Genomic DNA, 23,701 nt, shown 5'->3' with positions numbered 1-23,701 from the left:
TGTGCTGGTGATACCTGGTCAGTGGAATTCCTTCAGTGCCATCAGACGTACCATCACTCCCCTTAGTGGCAGAGTGTCATACTGCAACGACCAGATCTCTGGGGTGCTGCATTCCCCCCCGGTTAAATCCAGTACTCCTGGACTGGGAAGAAGAACAACAATACAATTCAGCAAAAGACATACAAAATTTTGAAATACTTAAAACAAGTAAATAGAACAATTCTTCCCTTTATGGGAGGTGAGGACACTTGAATGTTACAAACAAAACAAGATTAAATATTTTTAAATAACATTATGACTATAAATAACTCTTTTCACCCAACCGGGTATTCTACTCAGTGCAAATTCTGAACAATAAGTTAACTTTTCCTTTAAGGGCATATAAGCTGAACCCACTAAAGGCCTACTATAAAATACTACAAAATAACTCAACTTGTCTTTCCTTTCTAGCTTCACCAATGCAGGACCGCCTAGCTCCTGGGCTGGGCCTACTGTCATTGTCTCTCTTTCAGCCGCCAACTGTTGTGAATTCTGCTTTTGGGTTCCCTCCAGTGGTTGTAGGTGGGAATGCAGTTGTCCCTGAGTTGCAGTCCTGGCCAGGTGTATCTGCTGATTGCAGTTCTGACTGGGATATTTAGGTGTGCAGGATTCATTAGTCCTTGCCAGTTGTCCATGGTTCTGGGAAGTTTTGGATCTTTGTCTGGTTCCTCCTGCCTTGCTGCCAATTCAGCAAAGATAAGTGTCTAGTTTTTGTTTCTGTGGCACACATGCTGTGTGCTTAATAATTCTGTGCTATTCATTTGTTTTCTCTTGTCCAGCTTAGATTGTGTCAGTGTTTTCTCAGTCTTGTTGGATTCTATGGAGTTGCAGATACACGCTCCACATCTTTAGTTAGATGGTGGAATTTTTTGTATTTTCTGCTGTGGATATTTTTGGAAGGGTTTTAATACTGACCGCTTAGTATTCTGTCCTATCCTTTCCTATTTTAGCTAGAGTGGCCTCTTTGGCTAAATCCTGTTTCCTGCCTGCGTGTGTCTTTTCCTCTACTACTCACAGTCAATATTTGTGGGGGGCTGCCTATCCTTTGGGGTTCTGCTCTGAGGCAAGGTAGATTTCCTATTTCCATCTATAGGGGTATTTAGTCCTCCGGCTGTGTCGAGGTGTCTAGGATTTGTTAGGCACACCCCACGGCTACTTCTAGTTGCAGTGTTAAGTTCAAGATTTGCGGTCAGTACAGGTTCCACCAACTCAGAGAAAGTTCCATGTGGCTCCAAGGTCACCGGATCATAACAGCACAACTGGCCCATAATGAGTTAAATGCATCTCAGAAGAAGGGAAGAAAGGTGTTGAGCCATTTTTTTTTCTCTGCACTCTGCTTTCTCTTCTCTTCCCTCTTTATCTCTGGGTGGCTGAGGAGTCTTGTGCCAGCATGGATATTCAGGAATTAGCTTCTCGTGTGGACCAGCTTGCTGCTAGGGTACAGGGTATTTCTGATTATATTGTTCAGACTCCTGTTTTAGAGCCGAAGATTCCTACTCCTGATTTGTTTTTTGGTGACAGGTCCAAATTTTTGAGTTTTAAAAACAACTGTAAACTGTTTTTTGCTCTGAGACCTCGATCCTCTGGTGATTCCATTCAGCAGGTTAAAATCATCATCTCCCTGCTGCGTGGCGATCCACAGGATTGGGCATTTTCCCTGGAATCTGGGAATCCGGCTTTGCTTAATTGAGACTCCTTTTTTCAGGCTTTTGGATTATTATATGATGAATCTAATTCTCTGGATCAAGTGGAGAAGACCTTGTTGGCCCTGTCTCAGGGTCAAGAGGCGGCAGAATTGTATTGTCAGAAATTTAGAAAATGGTCTGTGTTGACTAAATGGAATGATGATGCTTTGGCGGCAATTTTCAGAAAGGGTCTTTCTGAATCCGTTAAAGATGTTATGGTGGGGTTTCCCACGCCTTTCGGTCTGAGTGATTCTATGTATCTGGCCATTCAGATTGACCGGCGCTTGCGGGAGCGCAGAACTTTGCGCGCTGTGGCGTTGTCCTCAGAGCAAATTCCTGAGCCAGTGCAGTGTGAAAGGATTCTGTCTAGAACGGAACGACAAGGTTTCAGACGTCAGAATAGGTTGTGTTATTATTGTGGCGATGCTTCTCATGTCATTTCTGTCTGCCCTAAGCAGACAAAGAGGATCGCCAGTTCATTTACCATCAGTACTGTACAACCTAAATTTCTGTTATCTGTGTCCTTGCTCATTGTCATCATTTTCTGTCATGGCGTTTGTGGATTCAGGCGCCGCCTTGAACTTAATGGACTTTGAATTTGCCAGGCATTGTGGTTTTTCCTTTCAGCCTTTGCAGAACCCTATTCCTTTAACGGGCATTGATGCTACACCTTTGGCTAAAAATAAGCCCCAGTTTTGGACACAGGTGACCATGCGCATGGCGCCAGCCCATCAGGAAGATTGTCGATTTCTGGTGCTGCATAATTTGCATGATGCTATCGTGCTGGGTTTTCCGTGGTTGCAGGTACATAATCCTGATAAGAAAGAGAGGGGGCACCACAGATTCCAAGGGATCCAACCAGGTCTATATAATATGAACCATTTCAAAAAAGAAGAGAAAGAAATAGACCAAAAATCGGGGATCACCGGAGGCACGGATCAAGTAAAAAAAGGCAAATTTTATTCAAAAGTGTATAAACGGACACAGAAAACCACATAGAGCACACATTAAAAACATTTAAAACATTGGTCATCCATGTGACCTATACATGGTACACTTAGGCCCAAAATAGAGCCATCCCCCTGTATGAACCAACTCCCCAGTATCAATAGATGACAAATATAAAGAAAATCCTAACTATTACCGAGTGTGATGTCTATGTGAACAGCACCTTATTTTATCATACAAAAAATATATTGAAAAAGAGAGCTAAATGGCAAGTACACAAATAGTCATATAGCTACCACATTCAGCATATGTCATAATGACTTGTAAGGAGATCCACAATGCCTAGATGCACCATGTTATAGTGAAGGCAGTATCCATGGTGCAAACACATAAAAAAAAAAAAAAAAAAAAAAAAATAAAATAAAAAAAGAGTCATCTAGACATGAACCCCAATTGCCATAGAAATGAATAAAGATACATATGGAGGTGCAGATAACCAGCCCAGCTGAGGGCACAATCAGGTTCAAAGACTAATAAATCTATTAGCAGAGTAAGTACGAGACTCAATGTGCCAAAGCTGCAGAGACTCCCATGCTGAAGAGGCATGCACACAGTTACCAAAGCCTCTGGGGCTAGATGACCAAAGCTCAATCACGGCATGTAAAATAGAGCCAAGGGCTGCTGGACACACTCAGGACCACCTGGGGAGTGGAGACAGGGGGTACGCTGACCCGACGCGTGTCGCCACACTCAGTGGCTTCGTCAGGGGTAACTCCTGTCAGTGTACTGCGTCCTAATATACTAGTTAATCACTTAGGAAATAGCTGCAGCTGTGCTGCTTACCAGAGAAGCATGTAGTCAGGAAACATGGAGGTGCCTCCCCCAGCGTCCAGGGAGAGCTGCCAGCACCTGCGCACACAGGCTTATCTCCTGTGTATTGTCTGGTCACACCAGGTTGTCAAGGGTGCCTGGCAACACCCCGCCCACCCCACATCATCGGATCTCCAACACAGTTGCAATGGGAGCACAGACGCTTGGGCTGGTATATCCCTGCGCCCCCTGGTGGAGTATTGCAAATACTTATGAATGTTTCAGTTCTAAATGCACAAAAACATAGCAAAAGGACAGTGGTGCGCATAACTATGAGGTGGCCTGTGATACCACACAAGATTGTATCCCCACAGAGTAAATTGAGCTCGCTGCATACATGAGCTCCATCCATTACATGTTATTGCACCCAAGCAGCAAGAATTCTGTGCCTGTAGTGTATCACCATACTTTGTATACAGGGTGCCGACAGACACCTTTAACCCCATGCGTGCCACCGCGCAGGGGAGCAGAAAAGTGGCACAAAAATGTACATAGCAAATGCCACATTTAGATCAAGATGCCAGAGGGGCCCAGCAACATTCCCCCCATACCACATCATCAGGTCTCAGGCAGAGTTGTCATGAGCGCATGGACACTTGAGCTGATGTGCGTCTTCGTGCCCCATGTTGGTGCACTACAGGCTCTTATGAGCATTGGATTGCAAGTGCCCAGAACCACCGTAAGCCTACAGATATACAAGTACCAGTGAGGCAACATATAGTCTCGTATAGGATAACGATATCTCATTAGATAAGCCTCGGCACATTCAAAGTAAGTTATCATAGCTGCGTGCAGGGGCTTCACCTGTCACATTCCATTGCACCTAGGCAGCAGTTATGTAGCTGCATAGATGCATAGATGCCACACCTGTAGTATTTAGGACATACCCAGACATCCAACCCCACGCGTGTCATCGTGCAGGGGGGCAAACAGGTGTAAAAAATGTGCATTGCCAGTACCCCATACATTGCCACATCGGGTAGAACCATAACTTTGTTAGAATGGAGCACGTAGTATAAAGCATGCTCTTCCAGTGCCCCAATCAGGACTATTACAAGACTTAAAGACTCCATACCTTATGTGCAATATCATATCATAGACACTCAAGTCATGCTATAACTCAGCCAGCATTGGCCCTATATGGGATTGCTGGGATTCCCCAGTTACACTTTGTCCAACCCCAAAAGTCTTAATCAGGGTGCAAATGTGGGCTCCCATCACGCTCCAGGCAAAATTGCCCGGGGCACGTGGAAACCTATGCTCACTGTATGTCAACACCAAATACGTCATTACAAACCAGTAATGGTAGACTTAAAATGGCTGGAAAGCATGACAAAAATAAATATTTACATGTAAAATTGCTGGTTTAATAAAGCAACCTAAAGCCTCTTTCAAGGGCAGAATAATATTATATATATATACATATTCCATGTAAACTCAAAGTGGGCCACAGATGGAATGTGGCACTACTACAAAAAGACAAAATCACTGCAGAAGCACCAATTATCAAAAGATATTTGGACATGCAGGTCAAGGGCATACGGTCTGGTGTTGTTGACAAAGACATCACATATAGAACCAGCAGGAGTGATACTAGTACGAAAGGTGCTTATATTAAATTAGAGTCCTAGTAGTGCTGTTCACATAGAGATCCAAATTCTACCTAGGCTACTGCAAGTTATTGCTAAACAGAAGACCTAGTTCAAAATATAAAAGTGATGAATGATGATAACAAAACCAGAAACATATAAAGCGTTCCTAGACATAAAGAGGCAACAAAGCAACGCACCAATAGTGGGCATGAACGAGTCTTTCAGGATTGCTTATAGAACCCTGTAAATAAAAGGTCCTCATTAAGGCCAAACGGAGCTTTACAGTTCAAATTGAAGATCCATTTGGACTCGCGTCTTAGCAATTCCAACGTGATGTCTCCCCCTCTGATGTCTGATTGGACCAACTCCAGGCCCATAATTCGTGTTCCCCTATGTTGGGAGTTGTGTACAGATAAATAATGCGAGGCCACCGAGGACAAGGTTTTCCCCCTTTCCAAGTCTTTCTTTGCTGTGGTGATGCTTGAGAAGTGCTGCTGAATTCTCTTTTTCAGTACTTGAGTCGTCTGACCAACATACGTTTTTGGACACGGACAGATAAGAGCATAAATCAGATTCCGAGTTTTACAGTTGAAGTAGGTTTTTGTCACCACCTGAAATGAAGAAGGGGATGGAATGAGAGTCACATCATTGTTGATAAATGGGCAAATGTTGCAGCTGCCACATGGAAATGTCCCAACGAGTTTAGTCCCTCTGTTTAGCCGAGTTGTTGGGCGTTTAAAGTGGCTATGGCTCAGAGAGTCCTTAAGGTTTTTTGGTCTTCTGGCTATCAAGGTTGGCTGTGTGGAGATGTGTGATTTAAGTTTGGGTTCGCTACGTAAAATCCCCCAATATTTAGTGAGTATCTCTCGAACCTCCCGCCACTGGTTATTATAAGTTGTAATAACACCCAGAGGTTTAGAAGGTCCCTTCGCACGGGGCTGCAATAAATCCCCTCTGCCCGCATCTCTCGCTGCAGTGTAGGCACGTGCAATTACCTTTTTTGGATAGCCTCTATCCTTGAACCGGTGGGTAAGATCCTGTGAGTGCATCCGAAAATCTTCTTGGGTACTGCAATTTCGTTTTATGCGATAAAATTGCCCTTTTGGAATCCCTTTTCTTAGATGCTGTGGGTGAAAACTTGAAAATTGTAAAAGGCTATTGGTAGCCGTCGGTTTACGATACAGAGTGGTATACACGCACCCATCCTTAGGGTAAAGCTTGAGATCCAAGAATTCCACTTCTCTCTGTGACAGGTGTGAGGTCAGCCGTATATTCCAGGGGTTTTGGTTCAGAGTCATAATGAATTGATGACATTCTTCCAGGGTGCCTGTCCAGAGAAATAAGATATCATCAATATAACGATACCATTTGATGACATGCATGGAAAAAGCCTCCAGACAGTACACCCTGGTTGACTCCCACCACCCCAAAAAGAGGTTTGCGTACGAGGGCGCACAACGTGCGCCCATCGCAGTACCTCTGGCTTGCCTATAGAAAACCCGGTCGAACACAAAATAGTTTTTATCGAGTACAAATGACAGTAGATCAAGCAAAAAGGAATCATGTAACCTGTCACCTGTTGTGTTCTGGTCCAAAAAGAAGGCAACCGCCTGAATCCCCAGATCATGCCGTATGCAAGTATATAGGGACTCAACGTCCAGTGTGACGAGGTACACATCAGGTGGAACACTCAGGTCCTGTAGCTGTTGGATCAGAAAAGTGGAATCCCTAACGAAGGAGTCCAAGGAGGCAACAAGAGGCTGTAAGAAAAAATCAATGTAAGTACAAGGACGCTCCAAAAGTCCCCCTATCCCGGACACAATAGGTCTACCTGGTGGTGTCTGTACGGATTTATGGACCTTTGGAAGTAGATAGAAGGTTGGTACTCTCGGATGGTGATTAGTCATAAAATCTCTCTCGCGCTTGTTTATAATACTCATGGTGAATGCCGAATCCAGAAGGCGATCCAATTTGGCTTTAAATACATCAGAGGGGTCCGAAGGAAGGACCTGATAACAATCGGAATCTGACAGTTGGCGTCTAGCTTCATCCAGATACAATTCAATAGGCCATAAAACCAAGTTACCACCTTTATCAGCCTCGCGGATGACAAAGTCTCGATTTGAACCAAGTTTCGCAATAGCTTTTTCTTCGGCCTTATTAAGATTTCTCCCTTTATTAGGGTCTGGTTTTAGGCCCTGTATCTCATCACATACTGCATTAAAAAAGCTCTGGATGGCTGGAAAAAAAGACAAGGAAGGTGTAGCCTGTGAAGGTAACCTACCAGGGAACTTTTTCTTCTTTTGATGTCCTCCTTCATTTTCCTCCAATAGGTCCAAGAGGTCCCTAAAAACTTGTCGCTCTCCCATGGGTAAATCATCCAAAATGGATGGTTGATGATATAGCAGTTTGAACGCCAACTGTCTGCAGAAGAGATAGACATCCTTTATGACAGTAAATTTGTCCATAATGTTGGTAGGGCAAAAGGAGAGTCCCCTCTCCAATACCGAGATCTCTACATCAGACAAAATATAGGAGGACAAATTAATAATGGAGAGCTTACCAGATTGTACTGGACCAGCCGGCATTGTGGGCACATCTATCGTTTCCTGTTCTGTCGTGTCTCCCGTCTGTATTTGGGGGACCAGACCCTGTAGTTCTTGTTCCGTTTTCTTTTGGCCGTGTCTCCTCCTTCGGCCCCTCCGGTTATGCCTTCGGATGGCTCTATTTTGGGCCTAAGTGTACCATGTATAGGTCACATGGATGACCAATGTTTTAAATGTTTTTAATGTGTGCTCTATGTGGTTTTCTGTGTCCGTTTATACACTTTTGAATAAAATTTGCCTTTTTTTACTTGATCCGTGCCTCCGGTGATCCCCGATTTTTGGTCTATTTCTTTCTCTTCTTTTTTGAAAAGGTACATAATCCTGTGTTGGACTGGAAGTCTATGTCTGTGACTAGTTGGGGTTGTCAGGGGATTCATAATGATGTTCCTTTGATGTCAATCTCCTCTTCTTCCTCTTCTGAAATTCCTAAGTTTTTGTCTGATTTTCAGGATGTATTCGATGAGCCCAAGTACAGTTCCCTTCCACCGCACAGGGACTGTGATTGTGCTATTGACTTGATTCCAGGCTGTAAGTTTCCTAAAGGCCGACTTTTCAAACTGTCTGTGCCTGAACATACCGCCATGCGGAATTACATTAAGGAGTCTTTGGCGAAAGGGCATATTCGGCCATCTTCTTCACCGTTGGGAGCGGGATTTTTTTTGTTGCTAAGAAGGATGGCTCCTTGAGACCCTGTATTGATTATCGCCTCTTGAATAAAATCACGGTCAAGTTTCAATACCCTTTACCTTTGCTTTCTGATTTGTTTGCTAGGATTAAGGGGTCTAGTTGGTTTACGAAGATTGACCTTCGGGGGGCATATAATCTTGTTCGTATTAAGCAGGGTGATTAATGGAAAACTGCGTTTAATACGCCCGAAGGTCATTTTGAATATCTTGTGATGCCATTCGGGCTCACTTATGCTCCATCTCTTTTTCAGTCCTTCATGCATGATATCTTCCGGACTTATCTTGATAAATTCTTGATTGTATATTTGGACGATATTTTGATTTTTTCCGATGATTGGGAGTCTCATGTGCAACAGGTCAGGATGGTTTTTCAGATCCTTCGTGACAATGCTTTGTTTGTGAAGGGGTCTAAGTGTCTCTTTGGGGTGCAGAAGGTTTCTTTTTTGGGCTTCATTTTTTCTCCCACATCTATGGAGATGGATCCGGCTAAGGTTCAGGCCATTCATGATTGGATTCAACCCACATCCGTGAAGAGCCTTCAGAAATTTTTGGGTTTTGCTAATTTTTATCGCCGTTTCATTGCTAACTTCTCTAGCGTGGTTAAACCCTTGACCGATTTGACGAAGAAAGGCGCTGATGTGGCGAATTGGTCCTCTGCGGCTGTCTCTGCCTTTCAGGAGCTTAAACGCCGATTTACTTCTGCTCTGGTGTTGCGCCAACCGGATGTTTCTCTTCCGTTTCAGGACGAGATTGACGCTTCTGAGATTGGGGCAGGGGGCGTTTTGTCTCAGAGGGATCCTGTTGGTTCCATGATGAAACCATGTGCCTTCTTTTCTCGTAAGTTTTCGCCTGCGGAACGCAATTAGGATGTCGGCAATCGGGAGTTGTTGGCTATGAAGTGGGTGTTTGAGGAGTGGCGACATTGGCTTGAGGGAGCTAAGCACTGTATTGTGGTCTTGACAGATTATAAGAATCTGATTTACCTCGAGTCTGCCAAACGGCTGAATCCTAGACAGGCTTGATGGTCCTTGTTTTTTTCCCGTTTTGATTTCGTAGTTTCGTATCTTCCGGGTTCTAAGAATATTAAGGCTGATGCCCTCTCTAGGAGTTTTTTGCCTGATTCTCCTGAGGTCCTTGAACCGGTCGGCATTCTGAAAGAAGGGGTGGTCCTTTCTGCCATTTCCCCTGATTTACGACGGGTTCTTCAGGAATTTCAGGCTGACGGACCTGACCACTGTCCAGTGGGGAAACTGTTTGTTCCTGACAGATGGACTAGTAGAGTGATTTCTGAGGTTCACTGTTCTGTGTTGGCTGGTCATCCTGGTATTTTTGGTACCAGAGATTTGGTTGGTAGGTCCTTTTGGTGGCCTTCTTTGTCACGTGATGTGCGTTCTTTTGTGCAGTCCTGTCGGACTTGTGCGCGGGCCAAGCCATGTTGTTCCCGTGCTAGTGGATTGCTTTTGCCATTGCCAGTCCCTGAGAGGCCCTGGACGCATATTTCTATGGATTTACTTTCTGATCTTCCGGTTTCCCAGAAGATGTCTGTTATCTGGGTTGTTTGTTACCGGTTCTCTAAGATGGTTCATTTGGTGCCTTTGCCTAAATTGCCTTCCTCTTCAGATTTGGTTCCGTTGTTTTTTCAGCATGTGGTTCGTTTGCATGGCATTCCGGAGAATATTGTGTCCGACAGAGGTTCCCAGTTTGTTTCTAGGTTTTGGCGGGCCTTTTGTGCTAGGCTGGGCATTGATTTGTCTTTTTCTTCTGCATTTCATCCTCAGACAAATGGCCAGACCGAGCGAACTAATCAGACTTTGGAGACTTATTTGAGATGCTTTGTGTCTGCTGATCAGGATGATTGGGTGGCCTTCTTGCCATTGGCCGAGTTTGCCCTTAATAATCGGGCTAGTTCAGCTACTTTGGTTTCGCCTTTCTTTTGTAATTTTGGTTTTCATCCTCGTTTTTCTTCTGGGCAGGTTGAGCCTTCTGACTGTCATGGTGTGGATTCTGTGGTTGACAGGTTGCAGCTGATTTGGGCTCATGTGGTGGACAATTTGGTGTTGTCTCAGGAGGAGGCTCAACGTTTTGCTAACCGTCGTCGGTGTGTTGGTTCCCGGCTTCGGGTTGGGGATCTGGTTTGGTTGTCTTCCCGTCATGTTCCTATGACGGTTTCTTCCCCTAAGTTTAAGCCTCGGTTTATTGGTCCTTATAAGATTTCTGAGATTATTAATCCGGTGTCTTTTCAATTGGCGCTTCTGGCCTCTTTTGCTATCCATAATGTCTTCCATAGATCTTTATTGCGGAAATATGTGGTGCCCGTTGTTCCCTCTGTTGATCCTCCGGCCCCTGTGTTGGTTGATGGAGAGTTGGAATATGTGGTTGAGAAGATTTTGGATTCTCGTTTTTCGAGGCGGAGGCTTCAGTACCTTGTCAAATTGAAGGGTTATGGCCAGGAGAATAATTCTTGGGTTTTTGCCTCTGATGTCCATGCTGCTGATTTGGTCCGTGCCTTTCATCTGGCTCGTCCTGATCGTCCTGGGGGCCCTGGTGAAGGTTCGGTGACCCCTCCTCAAGGGGGGGTACTGTTGTGAATTCTGCTTTTGAGTTCCCTCCAGTGGTTGTAGGTGGGAATGCAGTTGTCCCTGAGTTGCAGTCCTGGCCAGGTGTATCTGCTGATTGCAGTTCTGACTGGGATATTTAGGTGTGCAGGATTCATTAGTCCTTGCCAGTTGTCCATGGTTCTGGGAGGTTTTGGATCTTTGTCTGGTTCCTCCTGCCTTGCTGCCAATTCAGCAAAGATAAGTGTGTGGTTTTTGTTTCTGTGGCACACATGCTGTGTGCTTAATAATTCTGTGCTATTCATTTGTTTTCTCTTGTCCAGCTTAGATTGTGTCAGTGTTTTCTCAGTCTTGTTGGATTCTCTGGAGTTGCAGATATACGCTCCACATCTTTAGTTAGATGGTGGAATTTTTTGTATTTTCTGCTGTGGATATTTTTGGAAGGGTTTTAATACTGACCGCTTAGTATTCTGTCCTATCCTTTCCTATTTTAGCTAGAGTGGCCTCTTTTGCTAAATCCTGTTTCCTGTCTGCGTGTGTCTTTTCCTCTACTACTCACAGTCAATATTTGTGGGGGCTGCCTATCCTTTGGGGTTCTGCTCTGAGGCAAGGTAGATTTCCTATTTCCATCTATAGGGGTATTTAGTCCTCTGGCTGTGTCGAGGAGTCTAGGATTTGTTAGGCACACCCCACGGCTACTTCTAGTTGCGGTGTTAAGTTCAGGATTTGTGGTCAGTACAGGTTCCACCAACTCAGAGAAAGTTCCATGCGGCTCCAAGGTCACCGGATCATAACAGCCAACTATCGTTCTACAGTTCTCAGGAGGACTCTCTCTCTAACCCCTACGGGTTTACTTTCAATCTTTCCTGTCCTCTATCTCTATCAACATTATCAAACTATTCTAAATTTCAACATTATTAACATTCCAATTTTTCTCAAGGCAACATGTAAACATTCCCTTTAAGAGGGAGCCGAGTCTTTAGGAGGTAGTGCAGATTATCTCTGTCTGCAAGTCCAATGAAAGCAAGACCTTCTGCGTCATGTCCAAAAGCATTAAAAAAAAAGAGAAAAAGGAGCCACTATATACAGTTAGGGCCAGAAATATTTGGACAGTGACACAAGTTTTGTTATTTTAGCTGTTTACAAAAACATGTTCAGAAATACAATTATATATATAATATGGGCTGAAAGTGCACACTCCCAGCTGCAATATGATAGTTTCCACATCCAAATCGGAGAAAGGGTTTAGGAATCATAGCTCTGTAATGCATAGCGTCCTCTTTTTCAAGGGACCAAAAGTAATTGGACAATGGACTCTAAGGGCTGCAATTAACTCTGAAGGCGTCTCCCTCGTTAACCTGTAATCAATGAAGTAGTTAAAAGGTCAGGGGTGGATTCCAGGTGTGTGGTTTAGCATTTGGAAGCTGTTGCTGTGAGCAGATAACATGCGGTCAAAGGAACTCTCAATTGAGGTGAAGCAGAACATCCTGAGGCTGAAAAAAAAGAAAAAATCCATCAGAGAGATAGCAGACATGCTTGGAGTAGCAAAATCAACAGTTGGGTACATTCTGAGAAAAAAGGAATTGACTGGTGAGCTTGGGAACTCAAAAAGGCCTGGGCGTCCACGGATGACAACAGTGGTGGATGATCGCCGCATACTTAATTTGGTGAAGAAGAACCCGTTCACAACATCAACTGAAGTCCAGAACACTCTCAGTGAAGTAGGTGTATCTGTCTCTAAGTCAACAGTAAAGAGAAGACTCCATGACAGTAAATACAAAGGGTTCACATCTAGATGCAAACCATTCATCAATACCAAAAATAGACAGGCCAGAGTTAAATTTGCAGAAAAACACCTCAAGAAGCCAGCTCAGTTCTGGAAAAGTATTCTATGGACAGATGAGACAAAGATCAACCTGTACCAGAATGATGGGAAGAAAAAAGTTTGGAGAAGAAAGGGAACGGCACATGATCCAAGGCACACCACATCCTCTGTAAAACATGGCGGAGGCAACGTGATGGCATGGGCATGCATGGCTTTCAATGGCACTGGGTCACTTGTGTTTATTGATGACATAAGAGCAGACAAGAGTAGCCGGATGAATTCTGAAGTGTACCGGGATATACTTTCAGCCCAGATTCAGCCAAATGCTGCAAAGTTGATTGGACGGCGCTTCATAGTACAGATGGACAATGACCCCAAGCATACAGCCAAAGCTACCCAGGAGTTCATGAGTGCCAAAAAGTGGAACATTCTGCAATGGCCAAGTCAATCTCCAGATCTAAACCCAATTGAGCATGCATTTCACTTGCTCAAATCCAGACTTAAGACGGAAAGACCCACAAACAAGCAAGACCTGAAGGCTGCGGCTGTAAAGGCCTGGCAAAGCATTAAGAAGGAGGAAACCCAGCGTTTGGTGATGTCCATGGGTTCCAGACTTAAGGCAGTGATTGCCTCCAAAGGATTTGCAACAAAATATTGAAAATAAAAATATTTTGTTTGGGTTATGTTTATTTGTCCAATTACTTTTGACCTCCTAAAATGTGGAGTGTTTGTAAAGAAATGTGTACAATTCCTACATTTTCTATCAGATATTTTTGTTCAACCCTTCAAATTAAACGTTACAATCTGCACTTGAATTCTGTTGTAGAGGTTTCATTTCAAATCCAATGTGGTGGCATGCAGAGCCCAACTCGCGAAAATTGTGTCACTGTCCAAATATTTCTGGCCCTAACTGTATATATGCACACCACGGACATATGAAACAACAATAACTCATATAAAGTAACAAGAATTTTATTGGCAAACCACACAAAGAAAATTTAAAACATAATTAAAAACAATGCATATAAACAACTTGGTCCCTCCGTTATTATAAACATATAGTGTTATAGTATACAATCATATGCCTGCAAAACAATGTAAAGGGAAAACCTATCCCCTGGCTCATGAAGTCAAAATGGGGACATACCCAAAACCTGGACACAAATACTGACTGCCCTGAGCCACCAAACTGATGGAAAAGTGCATGCAAAAGAGCGGAAAACAGCAGCTAACTGCACAATAACATAGTGACCTACAAGCGATCACTCATAACGGACGCATGGGGGAAAAACCCCAAACAAGAAACAGGCAGTAAGACAGTGCCCAGTACGATTAGCGGGTTAAATAACTCATAATAGAGCCAAGAGGTGCAGTATTACCCAGAGGAGTAACAGAGGACAAAATCCCCATGTGCAGGCACACCGGAACCAAGGCAACGTGACCCCACGCGTATCGCCCTCTGAATAGGGCTTCGTCAGGGGAAGATGTGGTGTGGATAAAAAAAAATTCTTGTTACTTTATATGAAATTTTCTTTGTGTGGTTTGCCAATAAAATTCTTGTTACTTTATATGAGTTATTGTTGTTTCATATGTCCGTGGTGTGCATATATATATAGTGGCTCCTTTTTCTCTTTTTTTTTCTGGTTGTACATTGGCCACTTTTTGCACCCCGGCTGACACCTATTTTATACAATTTATTAGTTGTGCGCTTGGTGTTTTTTGGTTCCTCATGTCCAAAAGCATTATCTTCTCAAAGTCTTCTTTCTTTTGTAAAACCAGTAGGGAGCAACTTTAAGAAGGTGCGAACTATATACAAAACAGTTTTGGAATCATTCACTGTTCATGATCCAGCAGTCTTTGAAAACAATGAAAAACAAACAAACAAGAAGAGGGATCCCGGGTAAACAAAGGGATCCCTAGGAGAAGTAGAAAGGGGTAAGGAAAGCAAAGAGTTAACTATGTACAATTGCGGGCTTCCGAGGTTTATTCTCGCGACGGTAGATTGCAAGGCATCCGTTGGTAGCGAACACTTCCCGGCCTGGAAAGATCTGTGTTTGACTTCTCATCCGATGCGGTGTCAATGTCACTAATCAGTTTTTCAGGTATCATCTGGGTTCAAATGTCAATTCTGGTAGTAGGTTCAGTAGCGGCAATAATGCCCACTGTGTTAGTAGTATTAGGATTTGTCAGTTCAGAGTTAGCCTTAGTCATGGCAGCAGGTGGCGCTGCTACGGAGCTTATCAGTAGGTCTTCTGTCACTGGGGCAGGGTCGTTCTTCATACCTACTTCAGATGCGGTCCCTCCGGTGCCAGCCTGCTCCGTCTCCGCTGGGATCTGGAACGCTGACTGCGGGGCCTTGCGCTGTGGCATTGTCATCTCTGTTTGCAGTATCTCGCTTTCCGGCAGGGCCTTGCTTTCTGGCTTCGGAGCGCTGGAACTTCTTTCTCGCTCCGGACCACACGAGGCTGCCGACAGACGTCTGGTGAGGCCCCTGATGACGGTCTCCTTCCTCCCGGCCTCAGTGCTCAGCTGCGTCCGCCGGAGTTGATCGCTGAGCTCGTCCACTCCGGCCTGCAGGAAGTCGGGGCCAACAGGTGACGCCTGGCCGCGGTATCTTTCTGGGTAGCTGGGGGAGTCCTCTGCTCCGACCCCACGCTCCGATCCCGGTCGGCTGGCCATGGCGTCTCCCACGTGGTTCACTTCTTCTCCCTCCTTGTCCTTTTCTCGCTCTCTCCTTCGTGGGCGGTTTCGTTTTCTTTGTCTCTGCCCTCCACTGAGGATCAGGAGGCGGATCTCGGCTGCTGACGGACATGTCCTCATAGTACAGAAATATTAAGATATTAGATTAGATTATTAGATTAGATATTATATTAGATTTAGGCCATTACTTTTCGCGCTCTTCAGCTGGCTCACGCCCACTTCCACGCCCTTCTTCTTCTCCTGCACTCCTTGTGGCGCGGCAATGGCGGCGGTTTTGGTGAGAATCTTGCGGCAGATAGCAATACACAGTCTTTGCAATAAATCACAGTTCAAACACGTTTCAATCACAGTTCCAAGGCTCACATGACCTGATTCTTCAGGCTTAAGTACGATCCTGTTCGTGACGCCAAGTTAGAGCGCCCCCAGACACAGGGCCACGCGCTCTCGGTACTGGGCCTCTCTGGTTCGGTTCTGAAGCTGTCACGGTGGCTATACCCGGTCCGTGACCCTGCTAAGGGGCGTCCAAAAAAGGTGGTACAGTCTGTCAGGGATTCGTGACGCCACCTGTGGTGTTCGGTCAGGGCGACCGACGCTGCTGAGGGGTCTGCTGGGGTGATGGAATGGCAGCTGGATGGTATACCTTCCCACTGGTGAAGTATGTCCCCAGGGCTTCCCAGTAAGGTGGATGGTGATGGTGTGAGGTGCAGTCAATAACGAGGACGAAAGGTTGCAGTCTCTTTACCTCTTTACTGAAGACTTCAGGATCCGCAGTCCAGAGCATGCTTAATAGGGCTATCTGAGACCGGCCGGTTCGATGGGCACTTCCAGAATTCCCTTTGCAGGTGGAAATCGTTGCCTACCAATAGCGCCTGTGTGTTGTAGTGCTACCCTGCTGAGCATTCGGAATAGTCCTCACAACTTCTGTCCTTGTTCGTTCGTTCTTTCTAATGTGTTCCAGATGTTTCTAGTTCAACGTCCCCCAGGTATGTTATGGCTAAGTGGTACCCGTATGACGGGAAGGCCTGGAGGTCTTCCGGGACCCTAGAGACGCCCCTCTCCCACTGTTGCCCCCTATGTCTTCGTAGGTGTTTAGGTGAGACAGCCAACCTATAATTAACTGTGTCCTGCGGAGTTTGAAGTAAGGCGTAGAGTCAGTTACTCCCTTGGTGTTCCGGCCACCGGCTACGCGCCTCAGTAGGATGTTGCCTCGGTCTCACGGCACGACTCCTACTGGCTCTCCTTTGTGCTTGATCTCGTTTCTCACTGTCTCACAATATCCTTCGCTTTGTGTCTCTTTCTTAGGATACCGCCGCGGGGTGTGCAGGCGCGGTTCCGTAACGTTCTGTTCTGGTCGCTAGGTGGCTGCCAGGTTTCCACGCCCGACAGGGACCCCCCTGTGTCTTCTCCCTGCAACACCCCCTGCCACGGGATGTTGCCTGAATCCAACCCAGTCAGCTTCTGACTAACTTTCTATCCAACCCCTAGTTTTACCAGTGTGAGGAGGGGCCCAATAAATAAAGCCTTTTGCTCCCCCTAGTGGCCGGAGTGTGAAGTGTAATGTGTGCTGGTGATACCTGGTCAGTGGAATTCCTTCAGTGCCATCAGACGTACCATCACTCCCCTTAGTGGCAGAGTGTCATACTGCAACGACCAGATCTCTGGGGCGCTGCATGTACAATAGTTTGTGTTACATTGTAAGCACCAAATTTGTAAAACAAGCCAGAAGCAAATATTGTGACTCTTCCCACTGATATTCTACAAACATTTACAGTCTCCCCATATGATGCTGGGTCACTTCTCACAGCCAAGCTAAGCTGTGAGATGGAATAGTCACGGAGTCCGAGGTCAGAAGCCAGGAGGCTACGTCATAAACAGAAAGAAGAGAGAAAGGTGTAGTCAGGTAACGTTCCTAGGTCAGGATTTTAGGAGATAACGGATCACAGCAGAAGGGGTCAAACAGACAGAAGGTCATAATGACGTCCAGGGTCAATGAAAGATCAACAAATAGAACTCAAGGCACAGAGAGACAAACCACACAGTAGTTGAATGTACATCTAGGAGAAAGAGCCCAGTTAAGTAGTCTGGCAATCACCTAGGACAATGAACACCTGGAGACAGCCATTGCCTCCCAGTCTCAGGTTGAATGGCTGAGCTGTCAATCAACACACACAGCTCAACATGCCCCTGCACCAGACTAGATGACTAAGCAGTCAATTAAAGTACCGACAGCTTCAGCACACCAGATTGGACTGCTGAGTTGTCAGTAACTGCATCTCAGACACACTGAGGGGTGGAACCGTGACACACCACATATATATCGTATTTTTCAGACTATAAGATGCACCGGATCATAAAACACACCTAGGTTTTAAAGGAGGAAATTTAAAAAAAAAAAGAAATTGAAGCCAAAAATGTGGTCAATTCTTTATCTAATATCCCCCATCATTGTATGCATGGCTTCTTTATCCCTATCCTGGTATGTAGGGCCCCATCTCTGCCCTGGTATGCATGGCCTACTTATCCCCATCCAGGTATGCAGGACCCCCATCTATGTCCTGGTATGCATGACCCCCATATTCCCATCCTGGTATGCAGGGCCCCCATCTTTGTCCTGGCATGCATGGCCCCCATCCCCGTCCTGGTATGCATGGCCTCAATCGCTTTCATGGTAAGCAGGGCCCCCATTGTCATGCTGGTATGCATAGCCCCAATCCCTATCCTGGTATGCAGGGATCCCATCTCCGTCTTAATATACATGGCATCATCCTTATCCTGGTATGATTGGCCCCCATCCCAGTATGCATGGCCCCATCCTTATCCTGGTATGATTGGCCCCATCCCCATCCTGGTATGCATGGCTTCATCCTTATCCTGGTATGATTGTCCCCTATCCTAGTATGCAGGGGCCCATCCTTATCCTGGCATGATTGGCCACCATCCCGGTATGCATGGCCCCATCCTTATCCTGGTATGATTGGCCCCAATCCCTATCCTGGTATGCAGGGGCCCCATCTCCATCCTAGTATGCATGGCATCCTGGTATGCATGGCACCATCCTTATCCTGGTATGATTGGCCCTCATCCTGGAATGCAGGGACCCATCCTTATCTTGGTAAGCAGGGCCTCCATCTCTATCCTGGTATGCATGGCCCCATCCTTATCCTGGTATGATTGGCCTCCATCCCTATCCTGGTATGCATGGCCCCATCCTTATCCTGGTATAATTGGCCCCATCCCCATCCTGGTATGCCTGGCCCCATCCTTATCTTGGTATGATTTGCCCCAATCCCTACCCTGTATGCAGGGACCCATCTCCATCCTGGTATGCATGGCCCTGGCCTTATCCTGGTATGATTGGCCCCAATCCCTATCCTGGCATGCAGGGACCCCATTTCCATGCCGGTATTTATGGCCCTATCTTTATCCTGGTATGCATGGGTCCATCCTTATCCTGGTATGATTCGCCCCAATCCCTATCCTGGTATGCAAGCCCCATCTCCGTTCTGGTATGCACGGCCCCTTCCTTACCCTGGTATGATTGGCCCCCATCCTGGTATGCAGGGATCCATCCTTATGCAGGGACCTATCCTTATCCTGGAATGCATGGCCCCCATCTCCGTCCTGGTATGCATGGACCCAATCCCTATCCTGGTACACAGGGCCCCCATCTCCATCCTGGTATGCATCGCCCCAATCCCTATCCTGGTATGTATGGCCCCATCCTTATCCTGGTATGATTGACCACCTTCCCCATCATAGTATGCATGGCTCCCAGCAGAAAAAAAAAACATTCTTACCTTCCCTGCGCACCCTCGCAGCATCCTGCTCTGGTGCCAGCAGCTGATTTATGCTTGTAAGCAGCGCATGGCAGTGACAAGGGAAGTGAAATGCAGTGAATATTCATTGCCTTAAGTAGCCTGCACACTGGAAAACCCGGAAGCTGCAAGAAGTCGGCTGTTGCGGCTAACAAGGTGCTCACTATTAAAGAGAAATGAATAGTCACTCCTTTAAAGTATTCACTCCTGAAGAATTTTGCTGAGATATCCTGAGCTCTTGGTAGGCAGCCCAGCTCTTGCATTATGTATACTGACATGGTCTCCTAACATCCCCTTTATCATTCTTATACATTATGTATATTATAAAAGGTTTTATTTTGTACAATGAATGTATCATTGTTGCTAAGTTATATACAAAATATGGGCAAAACAATTTCAGACCTAGTGTTTGTTTAACCCCTTAACCCCCAAGGGTGGTTTGCACGTTAATGACCGGGCCAATTTTTACAATTCTGACCACTGTCATTTTATGAGGTTATAACTCTGGAACGCTTTAACGGATCCTGATGATTCTGACATGGTTTTCTTGTGACATATTGTACTTCATGATAGTGGTAAAATTTATTTGATATTACCTGTGTTTATTTCTGAAAAAAACGGAAATTTGGCGAAAATTTTGAAAATTTTGCAATTTTCCAACTTTGAATTTTTATGCCCTTAAATCACAGAGATATGTAACACAAAATACTTAATAAGTAACATTTCCCACATGCCTACTTTACATCAGCACCTACTTTACATCAGCACAATTTTGGAACCTAAATTTTTTTGTTAGGGAGTTATAAGGGTTAAAAGTTGACCAGCAATTTCTCATTTTTACAACACCAATTTTTTTAGGGACCACATCACATTTGAAGTCACTTTGTGGGGTCTATATAATAGAAGATGTCCAAGTGTGACACCATTCTAAAAACTGCACCCCTCAAGGTGCTCAAAACCACATTCAAGAAGTTTATTAACCCTTCAAGCGTTTCACAGGAATTTTTGGAATGTTTAAAACAAAATGAACATTTCACTTTTTTCACATAAAATTTACTTCAGCTCCAATTTGTTTTATTTTGCCAAGAATAACAGGAGAAAGTGGAGCCCAAAAGTTGTTGTAAAATTTGTCCTGAGTATGCTGATACCCCACATGTGGGGGTAAACCACTGTTTGGGCGCATGGCAGAGCTCGGAAGGGAAGTAGCGCCATTTGACTTTTCAATGCAAAATTGACTGGAATTTAGATAGAACACCATGTCGCGTTTGGAGAGCCCCTGATGCGCCTAAACATTGAAACCCTCACAAGTGACACCATTTTGGAAAGAAGACCCCCTAAGGAATTTTCTAGATGTGTTGTGAAAACTTTGAACCTCCAAGTGTTTTACTGCAATTTATAACGCAGAGCAGTGAAAATAAAAATTCTTTTTTTTCCACAAAAATTCTTTTTTAGCCCCCAGTTTTGTATTTTCCCAAGGGTAACAGGAGAAATTGGACCCCAAAAGTTGTCCAATTTGTCCTGAATATGCTGATACCCCATATGTGAGGGTGAACCACCGTTTGGGCTCATGGCAGAGCTCGGAAGGGAAGGAGCACTGTTTGGATGGATTGGTCTGCAGGTGTCACAATGCATTTGCAGAGCCCCTGATGTACAGTACAGACCAAAAGTTTGGACACACCTTCTCATTTAAAGATTTTTCTGTATTTTCATGACTATGAAAATTGTACATTCACACTGAAGGCATCAAAACTATGAATTAACACATGTGGAATTATATACTTAACAGAAAAGTGTGAAACAACTGAAATTATGTCTTATATTCTAGGTTCTTCAAAGTAGCCACCTTTTGCTTTGATGACTGCTTTGCACACTCTTGCCATTCTCTTAATGAGCTTCAAGAGGTAGTCACCGGGAATGGTCTTCTTACAATCTTGAAGGAGTTCCCAGAGATGCTTAGCACTTGTTGGCCCTTTTGCCTTCACTCTGCGGTCCATCTCACCCCAAACCATCTCGATTGGGTTCAGGTCTGGTGACTGTGGAGCCCAGGTAATCTGGCGTAGCACCCCCAAGTGTTTCACTACAGTTTATAGCACAGAGCCGTGAAAATAAAAAATCCTTTTTTTTCCACAAAAATTATTTTTTAGCCCCCGGTTTTGTATTTTCCCATGCGTAACAGGAGAAATTGGACCCCAAAAGTTGTTGTCCAATTTGTCCTGAGTACGCTGATACCCCATATGTTTGTGTAAACCCCTGTTTGGGCGCACGGGAGAGCTGGGAAGGGAAGGAGCACTGTTTTACTTTTTCAACTCAGAATTGGCTGTAATTGAGATTGGACGCCATGTCATGTTTGGAGAGCCCCTGATGTGCCTAAACAGTGGAAACCCCCCAATTCTAACTGAAACCCTAACCCAAACACACCCCTAACCCTAATCCCAATCATAGCCCTAACCACACCCCTAACCCTAATCCCAACCCTAATCCCAACCGTAAATGTAATCCAAACCCTAACTTTAGTCCCAACCCTAAATCTAACTTTAGCCCCAACCCTAACTTTAGCCCTAACCCTAACTTTAGCCCCCACCCTAACCCTAATTTTAGTTCCAACCCTAACTTTAGCCCCAACCCTAACTCTAACCCCAACTTTAGCTCCAACCCTAACCCTAATGGGAAAATGGAAATAAATACATTTTTTAAAATTTTATGATTTTGCCCTAACTAAGCAGGTGATGAAGGGGGGTTTGATTTACTATTTATAGCGGGTTTTTTAGCGGATTTTTCTGATTGGCAGCCTTCACACACTAAAAGACGCTTTTTATTGCAAAAAATAGTTTTTGCGTCTCCACGTTTTGAGAGCTATAATTTTTCCATATTTTGGTCCACAGAGTCATGTTAGGTCTTGTTTTTTGTGGGACGAGTTGACGTTTTTATTGGTACCATTTTCGGGCATGTGACATTTTTTGATCGCTTTTTATTCTGATTTTTGTGAGGCAGAATGACCAAAAACCAGCTTTTCATGAATTTCTTTTGGGGGAGGCGTTTATACCGTTCCACGTTTGGTAAAATTGATAAAGCAGTTTTATTCTTCGGGTCAGTACGATTACAGCGATACCTCATTTATATTTTTTATGTTTTGGCGCTTTTATACGATAAAAACTATTTTACTCAAAAAATAATTATTTTTGCATCGCTTTATTCAGAGGACTATAACTTTTTTATTTTTTCGTTGATGATGCTGAATGGTGGCTTGTTTTTTGCAGGTGAAGATGACGTTTTCAGTGGTACCATCGTTATTTACATCTGTCTTTTTGATCGCGTGTTATTCCAGTTTTTGTTTGGAGGTATGATAATAAAGCGTCGTTTTTTGCATTGTTTTTTTTTTTTACGGTGTTCACTGAAGGGGTTAACTATTGGGACAGTTTTATAGGTCGGGTCGTTACGGACGCGGCGATACTAAATATGTGTACTTTTATTGTTTTTTATTATTATTATTTAGATAAATAAATGTATTTATTGGAACAATGTATATATTTTTTTTCTTTATTTAGGTTTTTTTTTTTTCTTTTACACATGTACATTTTTTTTTTTACTTTTTTACATTGCCCCAGGGGAGGACATCACATTATAGTGACAGATCGCTGATCTGGTACTTTGCAGTGCACTGTGTCAGATCAGCGATCACACAGGCACTGCAGGGAAGCTTCCCGGCGCCTGCTCTGAGGCACTTGAAAGCCACCTCCCTGCAGGACCCCGAAGGCCCCCCATGCCCATTTTGGATCCGAGCCTGCAGGGAGGAGGAGGTAGGAGACCCTTGGAGCATCGTAATCACATCGCGTTGCTCCGTGGGTCTCAGGGAAGCACGCAGGGAGCCCCCTCCCTGCGCGATGCTTCCCTATGCCACCGGAACGCTGCAATCATCTTTGATTGCAGTGTGCCAGGGGTTAATGTGTCGGAATCGGTCCGTGACAGCTCCTGGCACATAGTGCCGGATGTCAGCTGACACCGGACGGCGATCGGCCGCGCTCCCCCCATGAGCGCGGCCTATCGCCTATGACATACTATCCTGTCACTGGGAATTAAGTCCCAGGTCACCTCGACGGGATAGTATGTCATATGGGATAAAGGGGTTAAACTAAATATTATATAAGTCACAATAGAATTGTAGTGCTTATGCTTCTTGACCCCAGAAGAGCACCAATTTTGGACAGACTTTCATCAGGAGTTGAACCCTAAAAGTATGTAGCACATGCGCTGTGAGAATCTAGAAGCCTGCAGTCACATAGAGGAACTGCAAACTTTCACCTCAAAACTGGACAAGCCCTTTAATTATATAATGAAGCATCCTAGCATGCCAATCCTAAATGTGTGTAATATACTCACTAT

General features: G+C 44.8%; 2 protein-coding genes across 2 annotated transcripts in view; one reads left to right on the top strand and one right to left on the bottom strand.

Annotated features, from left to right (window-relative positions):
- ANO4 (anoctamin 4) overlaps positions 1 to 23,701 on the top strand; it is a 412,900-nt gene that overhangs the window by 137,686 nt on the left and 251,513 nt on the right. The gene's annotated exons all lie outside the window — the stretch shown is intronic.
- LOC138673801 (uncharacterized) lies at positions 5,356 to 7,827 on the bottom strand. The gene is made up of 3 exons (XM_069761844.1): positions 6,711 to 7,827; positions 6,130 to 6,461; positions 5,356 to 5,745 (listed from the first exon to the last, which is right to left on the bottom strand). Exons 1-3 carry the CDS (start codon positions 7,720 to 7,722, stop codon positions 5,356 to 5,358), a joined length of 1,734 nt encoding a protein of 577 aa, XP_069617945.1. The 5' UTR covers positions 7,723 to 7,827.

This window comes from Ranitomeya imitator, chromosome 4 (assembly GCF_032444005.1).
Source record: "Ranitomeya imitator isolate aRanImi1 chromosome 4, aRanImi1.pri, whole genome shotgun sequence".
Lineage (NCBI taxonomy): Eukaryota > Metazoa > Chordata > Amphibia > Anura > Dendrobatidae > Ranitomeya > Ranitomeya imitator.
The sequence above is the reverse complement of the archived record's forward strand: the minus strand, read 5'-3'. Positions and strand labels throughout refer to the sequence as shown.